Here is a 19,647-nt window from a genome sequence, read left to right as displayed (position 1 = left end):
CTCCCCTGCAAGTGCCTGTATGCATGGTCTAACCTGGCTTGGTTAGCTCATCAGCGTCCTCTCCTCTACTGTTCACCTTGCTCAACTCTGCTCTGGTCACACTGGCTTCCCTGCTATTTTTCAAGTATATCAGATGTGCTCCCACATCACCTTTACACTCAGCATTTCCTCTATAGTAACCAAAATGATAGCAGTTCTTGAACAGCAGTGTTGTGTAATAGTTATTAAATTCTGCAGTCAGATGTGAATTCAAATCTAGGCTCTTCTCCTTACTCTACTATATGGCCTTGGGGAAGTTATTTTATCTGAGGGTCAGTTTCCTAAACTTGTACAAGGAGTTTATTTTTTTTATTTATTTATTTATTTTTTTAAGGAGTTTAAATTAGAGTAACTTTGCTGGTAGGATTGTCATTAGGATAAAATAAGGTGACATGTTTAAAGAATTCGGCAAGTATTTATTTGCATATAGGGCTAGATAAATGCCAACTGCTGCTAAAATTACTTTCAACTTTGGCTCTTCCACATAATTACCTATGGAGATACCTAAAAATACAGATGTCCAGGGCTTGACTCAAGGGACTCTAAGTTATTAAGTCTAAAGGTGGAGCGAGGGGCCAAGAATCTGTATCTTGAAAAAGCAAAAAATAAAAAGCTTCCCAGGTGTTTATTAGGAACAGCTGAGTTGAGAATGGGATAAAATTAACTCAGAGGGTCCTGCTCCAATCCCCGGCCCAGTACAAGACTAAAGGAGGCTCTCAGTCTTCGAGTCTGTTCAGTCTCTTAACTTACACTCTGATACTCATGTGATGCCTTACCTTCTCTGGGAATTTTATTCTAATTTTAACTGCTGTGTCCTGAGCAACCTTGAGCTCTGTCAGACAGTGAGGTCCTGTTGGAGGTACAGATCTGATGCAAACAATGAAATATAAATCCTGTCTTGAATGTTTGCAGAGGAAGGAAATGGTTTTTTCCCACTTAAACATTACTATACGCTACACACTGGTTTTTCTTAGAACATTCATGTATGTGGACCATATTACCATAATACTTACATGGGAATTAGGTGGCTTTGGAAATTGGAGGGAAATGCTTACAGAATGACTTTCATATCAGGAAAATAATACAAAATTTCTAAAATTGTGAGAATCAAAATATAAAATGAATGTCCAATTTTCTAAAATAACAATATTCTTTAAATAGTTATCTTGGCCTTTTTTTGTGTATAAATAGCCATTCCAGCTGAAACCCTCATCTGTCCTCTTTTTATTTTCCCCTCTCCTGATAGAAACTACGCCCGGTTCCGACAGAAATCTCTGCAAAGATACAGTCTGACCCAGTGGGTTGACCGGAATAAGCGAAGCCACCATCGGTTCCAGCGTCTACCAGATTTCCCATACGGTCCATTTGTCTCCTCCCATCAGCAGTGAAGGGCCCTATCCAGGGTCCTGTCCAGAGCAGCATCTCTTCTTCTGCTGTTCCATGCTTTGTAGATTTAGAATTTTATTTTTCACAATATTTTTATTTAAAGAACTTGTCACCTTTTGGAAATGCATATTGCTGACTTGAAATTTTTTGTATAAGGTCCTTCATTTTTGTGTGTGTATGCATTTAAGCAGTGTTGAGTTGACATAGTTTTAATTTTTTAATTTAAATTAAAGATGGCTGCCTCCTGAAAGCCAGCATTAAGTCAGAACATCCCAGCTCAAGCAAAGAGCCACCTCTCTGCAGAGGTGAAGTCTACTTCTGGTGCCCAAAAGAAATCATTCTTTAATCTCTTGAAGGAAGAGATTCTTTATCAGGCTGCAAACCAGTTTTAATTATTGCTGATGACTTATAAATGGATACAAGTCACTTTTAACAACCCTTCTTACTTTTTTTATTTGAATCTCTGAATACTTGTCAGTATTTTAAAGTTGGTAATCCAGGACATCTGAAGTAGTTGAAAGGACAAATTAAAAGTGTAAATCTTCTTTTCTTTTTGTACCTACTAGCTGCCTTTATTTTTTTGGCTTTTTTTTTTCCATTCTTCATTAAATTTATTTTACACAGTAGTGTTTCTAAGTCTTATATAGCTTAACTTAACAGAAGACTGGTGACTAACAACCTCTGTTGATTTGTGGTCTTGTGACTGATTGCCTTCTCTGTCTTTCTTCAAGGATTTTCCTTCCTTCCTTGTTTCCCCAGTGATCTTAGGGCTCTACTGGTATATTTCTGTATCCTGTTGGACATAGAGATGCCTCTTAAGAGCAGCCTCATTGCACTCTTTACTGAAGAGCTGCCCACCCAGAGTCTTGACTCTAGGACAGGCCAGAAGGCAGTGCTGTTGAGAGGTGTCAGTTGGTCTTCAGTCTCATCTGCTGAACCCAGCTTTGAGTATGAGTTGGCAAGTTAGTTAGTGAGCCTCCATCCTATGGAAGAGACTTTGGAGAAGCTGTTCTTTGTCTCCATTATTAGTTAATAAGAGGTGCCTTTTGATCCAGATGTTACCACCTCCTCACTTGGTCAGAGGATGTACAGTTTTACAAAACTACTAAAGTGGATTTAAAATAGTTTTGATGAAGCTGGTGCACAAAGCATTACCTGATCTTAAGGATTAGTACTCTAAGCCAAGTTGATGAGCTTTGTGCAGCTACCTTAATGGATGTCTTTGGAGTTTGTTATTCTCTTTACAGACAGCTCTAGACATCTCTTGGGAGATTTTGCAGTCTGGCGTTTGTGCTTTTGTTCACTCTCTATGAAGGTTGTACCTAGTTGCTATAGCACAGCCTGTGATACTGGGCTCGCTGCCTGTCAGGTTTTGTTGCTCCATCAGCCCCATCTTTGTCTGCAAGTAACCTAACATAAATATCCTACTCTGCTTTAGAAACTGACTTGGGAGAAACTTGGTCATTGTTACCAGTAAATTTAGATGGATGTCCCTGAGTGTTTACCATTTCTATCCAGTCAAGGAGTCTTTTTTCCTTGGAAATTCGGTTGAGAATCTGGGGCCAAAATGCAAAGGAGAAGTTCTGTTCAAAGGCAAGAGTCAAAATCTGTTACTTCAGTTGGCATTTACAGCGTCAGTCACTTCTCCAAGTTTGCGTAAATCAGCTTGATGGAGTGGGACAGACAAACATCCGACTTTGAAACTATAGCATAGTTAGAACTAAGTATTGCTGGAATATCTAGCTGTCTCGTTCCCCGCCGATCACCAAGGAGTGAAGGGATGGCCGTTTGCTTGGGCAGAAGTCTGGAGTCGCATGCGCTTGCCTCCCTGGTGCAGGAAGGTTTAAGACTGACATGTCACGGGAGCATCGCCTTTGCCAAATCTAATGAGTGACGGGTTATCTTGAAAATGTGACAATCACATTTCCTCTTTGCTCAAATAATTCTGTTTTTCCAAAGCTTTAGCAGCTTAATTAAATCTATTGGACTGGGGGAGGAGAGAACTGTTCCCTAGCGGTTAACATGGTATTCTTTAAGAAGAAAAACAAAGCCAAAGAAAACTCATTATCAGGCATGTTCGCCTTAAAGATGGTAGTGGGTAGAATCTGGAGTTTAAATTTGTTTTTAAACGCTATGTATCTCATATTTGGTATTGGCCTCTTAAGTCTAATTTTCGTGTAGAATTCTTGCCATATTGTTTTATTTGAGTAAGGGCTCTGTGCATTGAACTGCCTACCAAGCTTTCTTCATCTGTGCTGACATTCTCACCACAGGGGTCTTAACAATGCAGAGTAGACTTGTGCTGTTTACATAGTTTATTTGTAACTAAAAGAGCCTGAAATAACCTGTAGTTTTGCATCTAATTCGACCCCAGTTTACTTTGGTTGTTGTCAGATCAGTTATGAAACTGAAGTTTGGTGCCTCCTGTGTATCATGTTTTTCCCCTTGTAGCAGTTGTGTTTAATGTCATTAAAAAGAAATAAAAGTTATTGTCAGTGGCTTATGTACTATGGCCTTCTGTTGTGGCCTCTAGAGGAGGCTTCCTTCCTTCTCTATGTAGGTAGGTTGGTGGGGTGTGGGAGGGGGCGGCAGTTAGTAGAACGTGGCATTGGGGAGGCGAGGGTGTGTGCTCCCAATTCTTCTGAAGGTAAATTACAGTGTTGAGAAAGGCGTTCCAGCAGTTAAGAAATGTTGAGATTGATTGGGATTTGCAGCTACATATAGTGCACGTCAGGAGCCTGACACAGAGAGAGCCTGAAATATCCCTGTGCTGCTGTTTTTGCCGAGTGGGGGGAGGGCTCGGCCCCATCACACAGCCGTTGCCGTGGATCCCTTCCTGTGGCTGGACAGCTGCCCACTGTGGCTCTCTGCCCTCAGTGCCAGCGCCGACTGAGGAAGAAGCCGAGCTATCTGGGGCAGTCTTCCTTTGAAAGGGATGTGAGAAACCAGAACTGATAGTTGTTCTTAACCCAGCCTCTCCAGAAATCGCTCCTAGAACCTGAGGTGAAGGTCAGATAACTGTGGGTAGATGTGGGAGACTCAGCGTTTTTTGCTTAGATCCTTTTTGTGAACCTGAGGCGAAGGTCAGTAGATGTGGGAGACATAGCGTTTCTTGCTTAGATCCCTTTTGTGAACCTGAAGCGAAGGTCAGATAAGTGGGATGGATGTGGGAGATATAGCATTTCTTGCTTAGGTCCCTTTTGTGAACCTGAGCTTCTTAGACTCCTCAGGAGCAAGGATGAAAGGGAAGGCAGTAAGAGCCTGTCGCCTGCATTTACCAGTGCTCTCACTGTCTCGGTTTGTGCTGAGGAAATAAGGAGCAACATGTTTGGACAGGGTCTCTGTCCTGCCATGATGTAAGTTTTGACTGATATGTATTCTGTAGTGCAGGCAAAAGGCTCAATATTAATTTGCTAAATACTCAGCTATTTGATAGTCTTGTCTGAACCCAAGGGTCTCTTGACTTGCTTATATACACATACCCATTTTGTCCTTGCAGGCATAGGTGTTCCTTTGTCCAGTAACCGCTTATTTCCTTTTTAACTGTGTTACTGTAGGCATCAAAGGTTTCAGAGACCAGGCGGGGTTCTCCGAGCTGCTGATGTCCCTTACCCTCAGTTTGCTTTATGTTGTGGAGAAGTGAGGAGGAGGAGAAGTGGACCTTGTCTAAAAGCTCATTTTCTAACGAGCCTCTTGTGAGCTTGTACAGGAAGAAAAAATCCCAACCATCTAAAACTAGAAAGCAGAGTTCCCTGCTTTTCTTAGTACTGTCCTGCTTTTCTAAGAGAAGGCAATTATTCCTAAGCTGATTCTAGGGTATGCCTGCTTTGTAGGCCAGAACACCTGTCAGGAAAAAAATGTCCACTTGTCACAGGAAGTATCAGCTGGCTAACAGTGGAATTCCTTAACTAAAAGCTCCCGCCTTGTCAATCCTCCCCATCTGTCCTCACCCTGTGACAACTGGAACATGCCACAGATGGAAAATCTGACCCTCCACGCACCTGTTGGGAAGCAGTGGAATGTCATCTTTTGGACAATCTTTAAAGCCATCTAGTCCTGAAATGCTGAATCATTAAGGAATTATTGGTATACAAAGATCTTCAAATAACAAGGTTTTGGGCATATTGTACCCATGGAGCTTGGGGGCGAGGGTTGTCCTGCTTACAGAAGCATTTTGTTCTTGGAGGCCACTTTTTAAAAGCAAAATCCAAAGTCTGTCAAATAGATTTAAAGAGGATAAGAAAGTAGAGGTCTGAAACATCACATGACTGGAGAGGTGAGATACTACATATTTCTGTAAAGGACTGAACTAGACATCTTTAAAGTGGATTTGAGCGGAGCTGTTGCCCAGTTGCTAAGTCACATCCGACTTTTTGCAACCCCACAGACTGCAGCACGCCAGGTTCCTCTGTCCTCCACTATCCCCAGAGTTAGCTCAAATTCATGTCCTTTGAGTTGGTGATGCTATCCAACCATCTAATCCTCTGCTGCCCCCTTCTCCTTTTGCGTTAAATCTTTCCCAGCGTCAGGGTCTTTTCCAGAGGAGGCCCACACTGAAAAGCTGGGGTTGAGGGGACTGGACTGGAGGAAGGAAAGACTCCTGCCCCATGGAAATTCACCAGTCCTCCTTCCTCTCCTCAGACCCTGGGGTCCCCTCCCTGTTCTCAGAGGGAAGCTCTTTGGCTCCCACTCTAGCGGGGGTGAGGTCTGGGAATCCTCTGTTCTTACCCTTCTGTTTTTGACAGAGGAGACCAGGACCCCCTCAGAGAAGTATCTGGCCTGAAGGTCTCGGCCTCAGTCCAGCAGTCCTCCCACAGGCCTGTGGTCTTGCAGGGCAGGGGTCCCGGTCTCAGGCAACTTGCCTGGGCCCTTCCCAAGCTGTGGGGAATCTGTAGAGCCAAGTGAGGGCTGAAGAAGGGACAGCTTGAAGAAAGAAAGGTCACAGCGGTCGGGTCGACCGCGCAACTCCAGTTAACTGGAGACCAGCTCAATTGTTGGGGAACTTGGGAGTTTAGGGAGATGATTACAGGGAATGGAATTTAGTAAGGAGTGTGGTTTGCACCACTCCCCTCAAGCCCTAAGATGATGTGCTGGCACTGACAAGGTGAAGACCGCAAGCGGCACTCCCAGGACGCCACGGATAGCTGTCTATACCGGATGCCAACCTGGAGATTCTCCATCCTCTGGTGCTGGACAGGCTCAGAGGGCCTGGGAAGTACCTCTCTGAGGTCTGGCTTGGAGTTCTGTGTGCTAATCAGTTTTCCAGTTTTTTACCCAGACTCCCAAGACCTGCTTCCCTCTGCTCTCAAAACCTTCCAGAATAGCCTACTCTAAGTCCCACTCACCTGATGTTTTCTAAGCTCCTCCCCGCTCTAGACAGAAATGTTCAAGGTGCCCCCATTTACTGGTCTGCTCATTGGCTAATGGCATCATTACTCTACCTTCCAGCCTGCTGTGGGATCAGAATGATGTTCCTTTAACAGCCTTAACAGCATGCTGTGAATTCTGAGCTGCAGCAGCCAGCAGCTCCTGCAGTTCTTCCTGACTTCCCCCTTATGCTGGGAGAAGCAGGGCTGTGTGCATTCCTTTGGCCAGGGAAAGCACCAACCCCATCCAGAGGGGAAAACCCTTTGTTTTAAAAACTGAGCTCCAGCCTGCATACCTATGTGATGAGGCAGCCCAACCTCGGTTGGGGTGGAGGGGGGAGGAGGGGCTCAGTCATAGGATAGAGCAGCTATTTTCTCCTCCTACACGTGCACCCCCATCTGTTCGAGATTTCCCTTCCAACTCCAGCTTGGCTGGCAGGCTTGTCCCTAAAGAAGCTGCAGGCCAAAACGGAGAGAGAACTGCCTCCCTCCTCCACACATCCTGACTTGCTGCCAACTGCCAGAAAAAGAGGGCAACATTTGGGCATTTACCAGAAGACAAGGATGTGCCTTTTCATTTGTCTTTTTATTTTACATTTAAAAAGTGGTTATTGCTCTAACTGGATCAGAGGTAAGGACCTCTGCCCTAAGGAGCCTTGGCCTTGCAGCCCCATTCAGCAGGGATGGAAGTCACAAGACAATGAGTGGAGCCTCATGCCCTCCCATGAGGAAGCCCTTAGTGTTGCCGACATCTGCCTTTTACCCTGTGTCTCCTCCCTCCCTGTGTTCCACACTTGGGCAAAGCAGAGTGGCGGCTGCCCCAGCCATGACAGCTCTTGTAGACCGGAAGGAAGGGGCGGTCAGGGGTAATGGCTTTCAGCTCTCTGGCTTGGGGGCCATTGCTCTTATCGTTCAGTTCAACAGGTATGCACTGGGCGCCTATGGTGTGCCAGGCTTGTGCCAGGCGCGGTCTCCCACACGCTCGTCCTCAGTCACCGATGGAAGACGCAGAGGTCCGTCTCTTCCCATGCAGGCACTCCGCAGCCGTAACTTTTCAGTCCCAGGGAAGGCTCTGCCCTCCCTTAGCAAGCACCATTTGTGTTTTAAACCAGAAAGAGGCAGTGGAGGGAGGGACCCGTCACCTCACACCACTCAGGCTCTAGGGAAGGACATGAGGACTCCGGGGAACTTTCGCAGAACCCTGGATGAGATGGCAAGATATGGAGACCCCAGAGGCCGGGACTGCTGACTGTCCATGGTGAATGGCTTGGGCCTGCCTTCCAGCAGAGTCCAACCCAGAGGGGGTGATGAGCAGCCCCCAGGGTATTCCATGTGGACGTATCTTTTCAGTTGTGCAAGCCAGCACTGTTGCAACTCCCAAGATATTTTTTTCCTAAAGAAACGGAGCCCGTACCTTCAAAGGTTTCTTTTCCATTCTGTCTTCAGACCCCAGACTGATGATCTTACAGTCAAAAACAAGGGTCAAAGAAGGTAGAGGATACAGGCCACAAGTCGGGGAATCCCTCTGCCCTCTGGAGTAAAGCCCTTCAATTGTGTTTTCCAAAAGAGACAGAACAGAAAACATCTTACACACTCACAAGGTTGTGCATCGCACCACAAACAAGTCCTTGATGGCTGGATCCAGCGAAGGCTTGATGGCAGCCAGGACTCTGCCCGGCAGGCAGCCCCACAGCTTCCCTGAAAGACACAGCTTCTGTCAGTCCAGGTGCGTGTCAGCTCCCAGGAGCTTTGTACATTTTCTCAGAGAGGAGGCCAGTCCAGGAGAGGTGAAGAGGCAGAAAGAAGGCTGTGTCTCATGCAGCTTTGCCTTTTCCAGAATGGGGCCAGGCCTTTTAGTTTGGTGGCTTGTTTTATTTTTTGCAGAGTTGGGGTCTGTAGTTTAGCCTTCGTCACTAGACCAGGATGGGAGTACAGAGGGAGACTGCAACTAGCGGGACCTCCCCGTCTCCAGCCTCGGCAGTCCCCTCTCTCCCTGAGCCCACGGACCCAGGGACCAGCAGAGAAGAAAAATCAAATCCTTCTTCCTGCAGACAGGCAGTCACACTTCGATGATGTTCACTGAGGGCTTGTTTGGAAACTGGGAGGGAAGAAATGAGAGAAGCGGCCAGGGCTGAATTGAATAGAGTTCTTGCAAGGTTTGGAAACAGGGAGAAGACGCCAGAAGGAAGGGAGCAGCAGGGCTGCAGCCTAAAAGCCAGGCTTTTGTCTCAGGTGGAAGGCAGCAGGAGCCCCGCCTGGGTGCCCGGTCTCTCTGCCTTCTCACGCCCAGCCTCCGGCCTCGCTGAGCTGAATGGCCAGGACGGGGTCCTGGGCCCCAGCAGAGCCGCCCCGCCGGCCGGTCCTCTCGCCTCCTGCAGATCTGCCTCTTGAGCACAGCCTCAGCCACTGACATTGCTGAGGTGCTTCTGGAGATGGGGGTTAATAAGAGGCTTCAGGAAAGCGCCAGATAGAAGCCGAGAGAGAGGACAGGAAGCCAGAGGGTGTAAGGAGACGGAGAGGGGAGGAAATGTGGAGAGGACCAGATGTGTGTTGGACAACCATCGTCAGAACCATGAGATTCTCTCCCATTCTCTACGTCTTCCTTCTGAGCTGCCCAGAGCAAGCACTGAAAGGTTTTGTTTTCATATCTGTTTTACAGGAGAGGAAATGAAGGTACAAAGAGTTCATGAAGCACCTGCCCAAGGTCACACAGCAGAGCAGGAGCGGAAGGAGCCCAGAACCCCGACTCTTGTCATCCCACGTCAACCAGGAACTCTGCCCTCCCCCAATTTGCTGCACTCTGGTTAAACCCCTCCTGGCCCCTGGCACCCTGCCAAAGGAGAGGGTCCGAAATCAATCTGCAGCGTGCCCTGTGTCACACAGGCAGCGGCCAAGCTTGGCTCTGTCCCACGGCAGCCACGCCAGGCCCCGAGCTGACCCCTTGGTAGCCCAGGGACTACCAGGGAGCCAGCCCCGGGGTTCCGATCTTGCTCTCACCTTGCTACGGAGAAGCCCCCCGCCTTGGTGCTCTGGTGTGCTGGTTTCTGAAGCACTCTTGGTTTTTTCCTTGTTGTTGTTAGGTTCGTTGTCCTTGATGATGTCATACTGGCGGCAGAAGAGGGCGATGACGCCTGCAGGGACAAGGGGGAGGAGTCAGAGCCCAGAGCCCTGGTCCCCACCCCTCTGCTTCATTCCCGCTAGACCCGGCTGAGCTCCTGCGGGTCTAGGCTCCAGGTGGCCTCTTACCCGCTCTGACGCAGGAGGCTGCCTCTGGCTCCCATGTCCACCTGTCTGTAACCCTGCAACCCCTTCACCTCACCAGCCTTCCCACAACACCCTTCTGACCCTGTCTCCTCCCTTCCCTTTTCTAGACCTCAGAGGGCTTCCTTTTCCTTTAGAGCAACGAGAGCATCCATCTAGCACGTGCCAGGGCCTGACAGTCCACCTCGCTGAACCCTCACAGCTCTCGGGGGGCACCAGTTATTAGCCTCCCCAGGTTACCAAGGAGGAACTGAGGCAGAGCTCAGATAACTCACTCACCATCACAGGGTGCAGCTGAGGTGTGCACTCCAGGGCCTGCACTCTCCTAAATGTTCAACACTGTTAAACTAATATTTTTTTTTTTGAAAGGCCATTAGTGTAATATTAACGCAACCACCTCCAACTCCCATAGAGGCCTTCCCCGTTTTCACCTCTGTACTTGACTGACAGTGCTTTTGCTTTTTTCCTTTGGCCATGCTGCATGGCTTGCGGGATCTTAGTTCCCTGACCAGGGACTGAGCCCAGGTCACAGTAGTGAAAGCCCAGAATCCTAACCATTAGGCCACCAGGGAACTCTTTAATAGAGAGCTACTTCTTGATCTGTTTTATAGATTATCTGTTGATGTCCCCTCCATGGGAGACAAAGCCCAACAACCCCCTCAACTTCCTTCCCCATCATTCTAGCCGAATTACACCACAATTTGGGGTTAATTCACTATTTTATATTGTTTCAATTATATGAATACTATCTGTGCCAAGTCTAATAGCATGCCACATAAGCAAAGCTCCCCTTTTGTACAATCCTTTGTTTTTCCTTTATCTTTCAAGCGTCTGCTTTCCTTTGCGTCTATAGAACATATTTTCCCATATGCCTCAACAACCATGGATACCCTCTCAACCATGGATGTTAATATAACTTTGACATGGAGTTTAATTCCTTCAAAAAGACTTCAGTCCACTTGACAGCCTCACCATCCTTCCCTCCTCACTCTCTACCTTCTCTCTAGGGTCACAGCTGCACTGAGCCAGACTGAGCCTAATTCGTTTCTTACACACACTATGCCCAGAACACCCTTCCTTTTTTTGGCTGCTTGGGGAACTCCTACTCATCCTTCAAAACACAATCCCCATTTACCCCCTCTCTGGGTTTTTCTTGATTTCTACTCCAAGCCCCAGAATGAAGCCCCTGTCCTCTGCTCCCATGCATGGTGCTCTGACAGCACTCATCACGTCGAATTATAGTTAAATATGGGCCTGGCATCTCCCAGGCTGAGATCCTTACAAGCACCTGGCTCTTCTTAATCCCAGCTGTAGCACTTCTCTCTGGAATGGAGTGGCTGTTCAGTAAATTCTGGTTGGGTTGAGGACAGAGACCCTAGTCTCTATCCTCAGGGAGCTCACAGACAAGTGGGAAAAGAGGGAGGGAGGAGCCCAACTAACTTAGCTAGGAAGAGCTACATTCAGAGAGGAGCACACAGTGTGCCCTGGGAGCACAGAGGCAGGAGAAACATTCTAATGCACGGATTGGGAGGCTTCATGCAGGCAGTCTCAGAGCTGTGTCTAGAGAGATGAGTGGGATAAGAGGGTGGCCCAACCCTGAGCTGCTCGGACAGAGAGGCTGCTGCAGCCATGGCTGCTTTGAGGGGGGCGCAGGGCAAGCACTCACAGAATCCTATTGGGTTGGCCAGAATGTTCGTTTGGGGTTTTTTATATGACGTCATGGAAAAAAACCAAATGAACCTTTTGGCCAACCCCACCCAGGCAGCTACTGAATTGCTTTTTTTTTTTTTTGGTGAGGGGTGAGTTACAAAAAGAATCAGATCTGGCCCACCAGAGCAGAACTTAGGTTTCTAAATCCTCCTCTCTCACTGTCTCTAAGCCCCTCGTCCTTCATTTTCATGAGAAAAGGATCTGGTCAGGGTTCCCCATTTCCCGCCCCCCCACCAGGTGAAGTAAAGGGGAGCTCGGGCCGACTCACCGGCCCACATGAACAGGACCACAACGATGATCAGCACCTCGCCCGTCCGCAGCTGTTGGCTCCTCCCCATCTCCTTCATGGTCACCTCATCTGTATGGAGAGAGACGCTAGGTCTAGGGCTCCCTGCCCCTCCAACAGCCACCCGTCTAGGGCCAAGCCCCAATATCAAGTGCTATTTCTCAGTTCAGTTGCTTGGTCGTGTCCGACTCTTTGCGACCCCATGGACCGCAGCACGCCAGGCCTCCCTGTCCATCACCAACTCCCCAGAGTTTACTCAAACTCATGCCATTGAGTCGGTGATGCCATCCAACCACCTCATCCTCTGTTGTCCCCTCTCCTCCTGCCTTCAAGCTCTCCCAACATCAGGGTTTATTTCTACTTGTGCCCCCAAAGAGATTTGAGAACATACCTGATGGCTCCTTAGGGGACAGTAACTGGACTTAAAGCTGCAAGTTTGTGTCCCATTGTTTGGGGGACCAGAGAGGACCTCCCTCTCTCAGGGGGCTGCCTGACTAGGTGGCAGGGTCCTGGGGAGGGATGGGGGGCGGGTTTCGTGCTGTCTGTCAGCCATGCACCGCCCCAGCCCGGACCACCCCTCCCCACACCCTGTCCCGTGCTGACGGTGGCCCGGGCCTGCCTTTGTTCTTCGAGGCCATCTTCTCAGCCTCGCGTGGCGTCTTGAAGAGCACGGGCTCGCTGGCCGGACTCTGACCCTGGATGGATATGGCCTGCACGTGCACGATGTACTCCGTGTCCTCCTCCAGGTCCCAGAGCGCGCACGAGCGGGTGGTGGTGTTCACCTCCTGGATGAAGCGCAGCATCCGCACATCCTTCTTCTGCCAAGACCAAAGCCGGGGCCCGGGTTTCAGTGCCCAGGCCCCCATGCCACATCTGCCCACCTCTCCAGCAGTGATGAGGCCTCACCCTGGCTACCGGGCTAAAGCCCCCACAGCCACAGTCTGACTCAAGCATCCCATCACCTCTGCAGGTAGGTATCCACCTCTCCATTTTACAGGGCAGAAGATAGGCTCAGAGAGGTTTCAGAAGCTGCCCAAGGACATATATCTTGAGAGAACTGGTGGTGGTGGTGATTTTGTTTAGTCACTAAATCATGCCCGGCTCTTTGTGACCCCATGGACTGTGGCCCGCCAGGCTCCTCTGTCCATGGGATTTCCCAGATAAGAATACTGGAGTGGGTTGCCATTTCCTTCTCCAGGGGTTCTCCCGACCCAGGGATGGAACCCGAGTTGCCTGCACTGGCAGGCGGATTGTTTACCACTCAGCCACGAGAGAAACCCAAGAGAACTGGTGTGTTAGTGGCTCAGTCGTGTCCGACCTTTGCGACCCATGGACTGGAACCAGGTCCTAAACTGACGTCTGTTTATGATCAAAATCCTGCCCCTAATTCCCAGGTTCCAACCATAGGTTTCCCTTCTGGGGCCTCCTTTCCCAGCCCCCTGTGCAGCTTTCTGCCCATCTCTCTTGCTCCTTGTTCCTCTGTCTTTCTGCTTCCCTCCCCTCCCACCCATCACTTGTACCTGGATGTGTTCTTCCCTCCCAGGGACCCTTGAGGGTTACCTGCTGAGAGATGGCAAATCCGATGACAACCTCGTCCTCCAAGACGTCCCAGCTTACCACTGCAGAGTTGGCCTTGAGGTGCCTGACGGTGACGTTCACTGGGGCCGAGGGGCTGTCTGGGGGTGGGGAGGCACCTGAGTCTGAGCACCTCTGCTGTGAGGCGCAGATCCACTGTCTCATAAGCATGAAAGGGGAACCTGAGGTGGCTATGCAGTGACAGGAAGAAATCCAGGCCTCCGATAGGACTGGCTCCCAGGGGTGGTCTCAGTTTCTTAGGGGTTGAAGAGCCAAGCCTGAGAAGCCCCAGGCTCCTTGGATCCAGGGCAGGGGCCCGTGCTGACCACAACTGGCCCCACTAGAGTCCGACTAAAATTGATGAGCCTGGGCCAGGGCCAGGGCTCCTGGAGGGTCAGCGGGAGGTGGGGAGTGGGGTGGAGGACAGGCACGGAGGAGACATAGGTGGCCGGGGTTGCAGGAGCTGAAGGTGAGTCTGGTGAAAGCGGTCAGAAGGCCTCCCAGTCCAGGGTTCTTGCTACAAAATGGCACTGTCAAGTGAGTGACCTTGAGGGAAGGAGAAAGACCCAGAGGTCGAGAAGAGTCTAGCTGGGCGAGTCCTGGGATGGGACTGAGGCTTGAGAGAGGAAGCCCCAGGATTGTGGAGGGCCAGGCAGGAGAAGCCTGGGGAAGGGCCTTCTCCAGACCCTGCCAACCCCAGGAGGCAGTTGGGCAGGCAGCAGAGGAAGACGGGGTCACTGAGAGCAGGGCCCCTACAGCAGAGTCAAGGGAACAGGGTAGGGCCTTCTGGAAGTGGGGACAGAACAAAGGGGATCAGAGGAGACGAGAGTGAGGGGGATGGTGAGGGTTAGAGAAGCAAGGACCTCCCAAGAGAGGGGCAGCAGAGTCACTGAAGCTTCTGTATCCCCCAGGGGCAGGCACTGAAAGGGGAAGAAGACCTAAGCCTAGAGCCGCCCCCCTCACCTCATAGGCCTGGGGCCTGGGGACACAAAGCCAGATGTGGAATCCAAGAGAGACAGAGATACACAGACAGGGGCAGCAGCCACTGCACCCGAGAAGAGGCAAGGGGGGACGGGAGACAGACGCAGGACAGAAGCAGGAAGGCAGCACTGGGCCAGGGAGAGGGGCCAGGAACGGAGACTAGCAAGGCGGCAGCGGCCAGAAGGGACTGGCACAGGGCATCAGGAGAGGCAGAGTGCCCGGGAGGCCAGGCCCCAGGGGGCAGCCGGCCTCCAGGCTCGGGGTCCACCACACACCCCCCCATGCGGTGCCCTCGGGTGCCAATCCTCTCCCCCACAGGACCCAGGCCACCCCGACCTGCAGAGTTGGCCTGCAAGGCTTTGGGGGCAGGGAGAGAGGCCTGAGGTGCGGGGACTGTGTCCTCAGCTGCTCCCTGGGCCAGAGAAAGCCAGGGCTCCTGAAGGAAAGGCCTAGGGTCGGGGCAACAGAGGAGGGGGCTGGGGATCCCAAGACCCTAGATCCCAGGGCCAGGGGGGGCGGGAGGGGGTTTGAGAGCTGGAGGTGGGGTCGGGGGTCAAGTAGGCAGGAAAGGGGCTGGAGGTGTGGCAAAGGGGCATCAGTGAGCGGGCCAGAGACGGGGTCCCCAGGGAGCCCGGAAGGGACCGGAGGAGGCCCACCCGTGCCCCCGCCCGGGGCCCCCTTACCCGCCTGCACCAGCGCGAGGCAGACGCAGCCCAGCCACAGGCGGAGCGCGGCGCGGGGCGGCCCGGGGTGCATGGCGGCGGCTCCGGCCGGCCGGCCCGGGGCGGCGCAGGGGGACGCGGCTCCGGCGCCCGGCGGCCGCTCGCGCTGGCGCTCCCGCCCGCGGCCCGCCCGGCCCGGCCGCCCCGCGCCGCCCCGCGCCGCCTGCATGTCGGCTCCTCGGACAGCGACTCCCGCGCGGCGGCGGCGGCGGCGGCGACCGCGTCCACGTCGGGCGCCCGGGGGGGGCGGGGCGCCCCCGCTGCGGGGAGAGGCGCGGGGGCGGGGTGAGGGCCGGAGGGCGCCCCCCAGCCGCCCCCACCCCGAGGGCCCGCGACCCGGCCTGCGAGGCTGCGCCCGCTGGCGCTCCCAGCCTCTCGCCTGTGCCCGAGCCGGGCTCTCGGCCCCCCGCCGTGCTGAGTGAGCCCTGGCCTCGCAGCGCCTGTGCCCGCCGCGCGCAGCCCTGACCCGGCCGCCACCGCTGCCCTTTGTCGGGGGCGGGGGAGGGGGGAGAAAGGAAGGGCGAGTGCCACGAGACTCTCCTCTGTGCCCGCTCGCCTGGGGGTCCCCACCCTCACTCTGCCCCTGCCCCAGAACAAGCAGGCTTTGCAGACTGGGGCAGGAGGGAGCAGCGGAGAGCAACCCCAGTAGGGATGAGGGTGACTCCATAGAGTGCTCAGTAGGCGCTAGGGTGCTCAGTGTTTACCCTGGGGCTGGGAAGAGAGAGGGTGAGGGCCAGGGCCTGAGACCCCAGGCCAGTGCTTCCCCTTCTTGTGCCTCCGTTTTTCTCTCCACAGTGAGCATCCCCGAGGTGCCAGATGCACGCGGGGGCCTGCCACCCCGTCAGGGCCCGCTCTGCTACCCCCATTTTGCACAGGAGGAGCCAGCAGCTTGGACTTGCCCAGGGATCCACAGCAGAGGCAGGACGGGAACACAGGCCCATCTGACTCCCCATCCTGTGCCTGACTGGACTGTCTCCCTGCTTGGGATCCCTGAGATCCTAACTTGCCTGTGCCAGCTTCTTCCCAGTGAGAGAACAATCTGGAACAATCTCTTCTCAAGAGCAGGGATGAGGGAGGAGTTGTTCCAGCAGCCCCCCTACCCCTGCCCTTCAGGCCCCTGTTGAATCTAGTGAAGGAGCTAATGACTCTATAAAGTGCAGCCACAGTTCAGAAAGGGCTTGAGTACCCCTCCGTCATCACCCTGGGGACATCCATATGCCTACCACTGTCCCTGCCTCGGCCCACACATCCTTGGTCTCATCCACTCTTCTGATCTTGGAGTGGCAAAGAAACGCCCTCATGCTGCACCCACCACCCTCTCCCTAATAATGAGAGCATCTCTGGAGCGCCAGACTCCTGGGGAAGCCCCCCACCCCCCACCCTGTGTCACTCTTCACGCTGAGTGCCAGTCAGAGAAACAAGGTTGAGCAGCGAGCAGACCAGGGCCTTAGGGCCCCTGACAGGGAGGGACCACCCTTCTCTCTCAATAAGCCCCCTCCTCCATTGTTTGAAATCCCACCATGAGGGGGCATCCATTTGGGTCTTAAAAGCCTTCTCGTCTCAGAAGCCCCTGGAAGACCTAATTCTTTTTGCAAAGGGGACACTTTGCAAAGTTATCCCACAACACATTCAGGATCCCCCCTGCCTGTGTCTCTCTGAACCTGAGGTTCAGAGAGGAGAAGAGCTGGGTGCAGATTCACAGAGCAAGTCAGAGCAGCAATAGAGCCCGCATCTCCTAATGCCCACCCCACGACTCCCTGTACTGCCCCCAAGTCTCTATTTGATCACCCTGGAAGGGCTAAGATGGGAGGGAGCTCAAGGGTTCTGGCTGAGCACTAGCCCCTCAGTACCCCCAGGCCTGCTCTGCTTGGCTGGCTGACACCCCCGCCCCTCTGTTTCCTCAACCACATACCTTCCTGGGGTGAGCCTCAGTTGAGATCTCCACCTGTTTGGGATAGGAGCCGGGAACCAGAGCGCTTCGCCCTTCCTCTCCTTTCCCTCTTCTCTCTCTTTTTTCCTCTCTCTCCTTTCTTCTTTCTCTTTCTTTCTCCCTGGCAGCTGCTTTCAGCCCAACCCCGCCCAGCCCCGCCCCACCAGCTGCAGCTTGGCCCCTTAGGGACCCTCCTCACCCACCAGGCAGGAAAAGACAACCCGGGGCCTGCAGGAGCAACTGGAGTCTCCTCAGGCCTCATCGCAGGAGCCAGCAGGAAGGAGAGGGGTCAGTCAGAGGTCACAGAGTCCACACCTGTCCCTGCTGGGGACAAGAGGAGGGAGGGACAGGGTCCTGGTCGGGTCCGGAGTCCAGTCCAGCGAAGGAGAAAAGGGAGCCTCAGCGCCACCTGCTGCCCTCGTAGGGTATAAGCCCAGGTAGATGTAGGGCATTGGGAGTGGGGAGATGGCTGTGTTTGAGGGTTTGAGACGATGGGGAAGCGTGGCTGCAGGATGGACCGGGCACGAAAGACAGGATTTGAAGAATTGTGGCTGCGGGCATACTGCCTTGGAGGGTTCCATGATGCGTGGGGTGCTGGGGCATTACCTCAGTTCTGGGGAAAGTCCTGATGCCTGAAGCGTGGCAACCAGTGGAAGCTGGGTCTGGGGGTGGGAAGAGCTGGGAGCATTTAGAGGCCCCCTGGGTGATCTTGGGAGAGAGCTGTCAGGGCCAGTTCCTTTATGTGCACCATCTATACACGATCTCTTAGCACAGGGCTAAGAGCAGTAGACCATCAAAAAGGGTGTGTTGCATGTAAAAACTTGTTCTTCTAATATTTATTTATTGAGACTTATGTCCCAGGCTCTGTGCAACATTCTGGAAATACAGCAGTGGAAGAATGAATGCATGAATGGGGATGTGGGTGGGAGGGGGAGAGGGGTGTACCTCTGTCCCCCAAAACTGCACAGATCTCCATTTGGAGGAGGACACCACAGAAACCTCCTGGGGGGCTGACATCACTTACACATTGGCACACCTGGTGAGATCATAAGTGCTTGGATCGTCCTGAGTGTCCAGAGTTCTCCAGTGTCCCAGTGCCTAACCCAGGCTGCAGGTAAGCGTTTAGGATGGGAAGTCTCCTCTCTGCCACCTAGAATGGTCATAACCCTGTCTAAGGTGCCTCATGAATACACATCCTCCAAATCACAGGAAGAATTAGGAGAAGGACAGGAGATTGCTTTGAGGGTAATCAAGCACTTACCCAGAACTTGGCTTTTTGTCCATGTTATTTATTTATTTTGGTTCCTGAGTTTTATTCAAGAACCTATACAAAATATTCCAGATAACTGAGTTTGGAGGGTTTTAAAATTGTGTCTATTTATTCACGGCTGTGCTGGGTCTTTGTGGCCACGCGGGCTTTTCTCTAGTTGTGGTGCGTGGGGGCGACTCTCCAGTTGCCACATGGACTTCTCATTGTTGCATGGGCTGCTTTTGGAGCACGGGCTCCTGGTGCGTGGGCTTCAGTAGTTGCTCCGAGGCATGTGAGACCTTCTGGGACCAGGGGTTGAACTCATACCCCCTGCATTGAAAGGTGGATTCTTTACCACTGAGCCACCAAGAAAGCCCCTCCCCCGAAGATAACTGAGTTTTCATCCTCCTCTTCCTCTTCTTCATCTTGATTAATCTGGAAGTAGTGCAATTAGTAACTTTCTTTGCTGTTATCAACTCCACGCAACCAATCACGCAGATTATTCTTCTTCAAATATTTTTTGGTGAGATATTTCAAATACCTTTTAGAAAAAGGCACCACGGAAGTTGCAGTAATCATGCTTTCGCTTCTTTCGATTGTCACTGCCACTTCCCCAAGATTCCCACCTTTTCCATTCACTTTGTCTCTTGAAGAAACTGCTCAAAACTGGCAGCATCCATGAGTCCATCTTCTCAGGATGGGTACAATCAAGAGGAAACTTCAGGACCTGCTTCTTTCTTTCTTGCCCACCTTCACCACAAGCTTTTTCACAGGCACCATGGTGGCTGCAGAGGCAGAAAGGCTGTCCATATTATTTTGAGTCTTAGACTGATGAGTGTTATTAGCTGCTATTCCAGATCAGGAAACTGAGGCTCAGAGAGGTGTGAGGACTCACTCTGGGTTGCACAGCCAGTAAATTATGGAGCCATGGCTCAAATTCAGTGATGTGGCTTCCAGTTCAGGGCTTGATCTGGTCTGCCTATATCCTTCCTTCAGCTCTGGGTGCTCCTCAAGGGTCCTGGGCCCAGGTCCCACCAGTGAATATACATTTTCATTCCCTAGAGGGCTTGAGGAGGCTGGTTGCTCACAGAGGCGGTTGCTAAGCCCAGGCCCAAGACCATACCGGGAAAGGGACCCACCAC

General features: G+C 52.0%; 2 protein-coding genes and 1 pseudogene across 3 annotated transcripts in view; 1 reads left to right on the top strand and 2 right to left on the bottom strand.

Moving 5' to 3' along the window:
- The window catches only part of S100PBP (S100P binding protein), a 30,767-nt gene extending 26,914 nt beyond the window's left edge, over window positions 1–3,853 (top strand). For both annotated transcript variants that reach the window (XM_068968202.1, XM_068968201.1), the window contains exon 7: window positions 1,286–3,853. In XM_068968202.1, coding sequence (XP_068824303.1) covers window positions 1,286–1,427 — 142 coding nt within the window. In that variant the 3' untranslated portion in view covers window positions 1,428–3,853. The remainder of the gene's footprint in view (window positions 1–1,285) is intronic.
- A 4,532-nt stretch (window positions 3,854–8,385) lies between these two features.
- FNDC5 (fibronectin type III domain containing 5) lies at window positions 8,386–15,495 on the bottom strand. The gene is made up of 6 exons (XM_068968504.1): window positions 15,288–15,495; window positions 13,609–13,724; window positions 12,668–12,866; window positions 12,031–12,120; window positions 9,752–9,922; window positions 8,386–8,489 (listed from the first exon to the last, which is right to left on the bottom strand). The coding sequence occupies exons 1-6, from the start codon at window positions 15,493–15,495 to the stop codon at window positions 8,386–8,388; spliced, it is 888 nt and encodes a 295-aa protein (XP_068824605.1).
- A 3,361-nt stretch (window positions 15,496–18,856) lies between these two features.
- Window positions 18,857–19,285, bottom strand: LOC138076361 (large ribosomal subunit protein eL22 pseudogene; annotated as a pseudogene).
- Between the last annotated feature and the right edge of the window lie 362 nt (window positions 19,286–19,647).

The sequence above is a fragment of the Capricornis sumatraensis genome, chromosome 3 (genome assembly GCF_032405125.1).
Source record: "Capricornis sumatraensis isolate serow.1 chromosome 3, serow.2, whole genome shotgun sequence".
NCBI classification, from domain to species: Eukaryota; Metazoa; Chordata; class Mammalia; order Artiodactyla; family Bovidae; genus Capricornis; species Capricornis sumatraensis.
The sequence above is the reverse complement of the archived record's forward strand: the minus strand, read 5'-3'. Positions and strand labels throughout refer to the sequence as shown.

Excerpts from the sequence above, each read along its gene's own strand:
- FNDC5 (XM_068968504.1), bottom strand. The coding sequence starts at position 15,495 with ATGCAGGCGGCGCGGGGCGGCGCGGGGCGGCCGGGCCGGGCGGGCCGC. Across the intron at positions 12,867-13,608 it reads GATTTGCCATCTCTCAGCAG|AAGAAGGATGTGCGGATGCT; the intron begins GTAACCCTCAAG and ends TGGTCTTGGCAG. Across the intron at positions 12,121-12,667 it reads GATGGCCTCGAAGAACAAAG|ATGAGGTGACCATGAAGGAG; the intron begins GCAGGCCCGGGC and ends CTCTCCATACAG.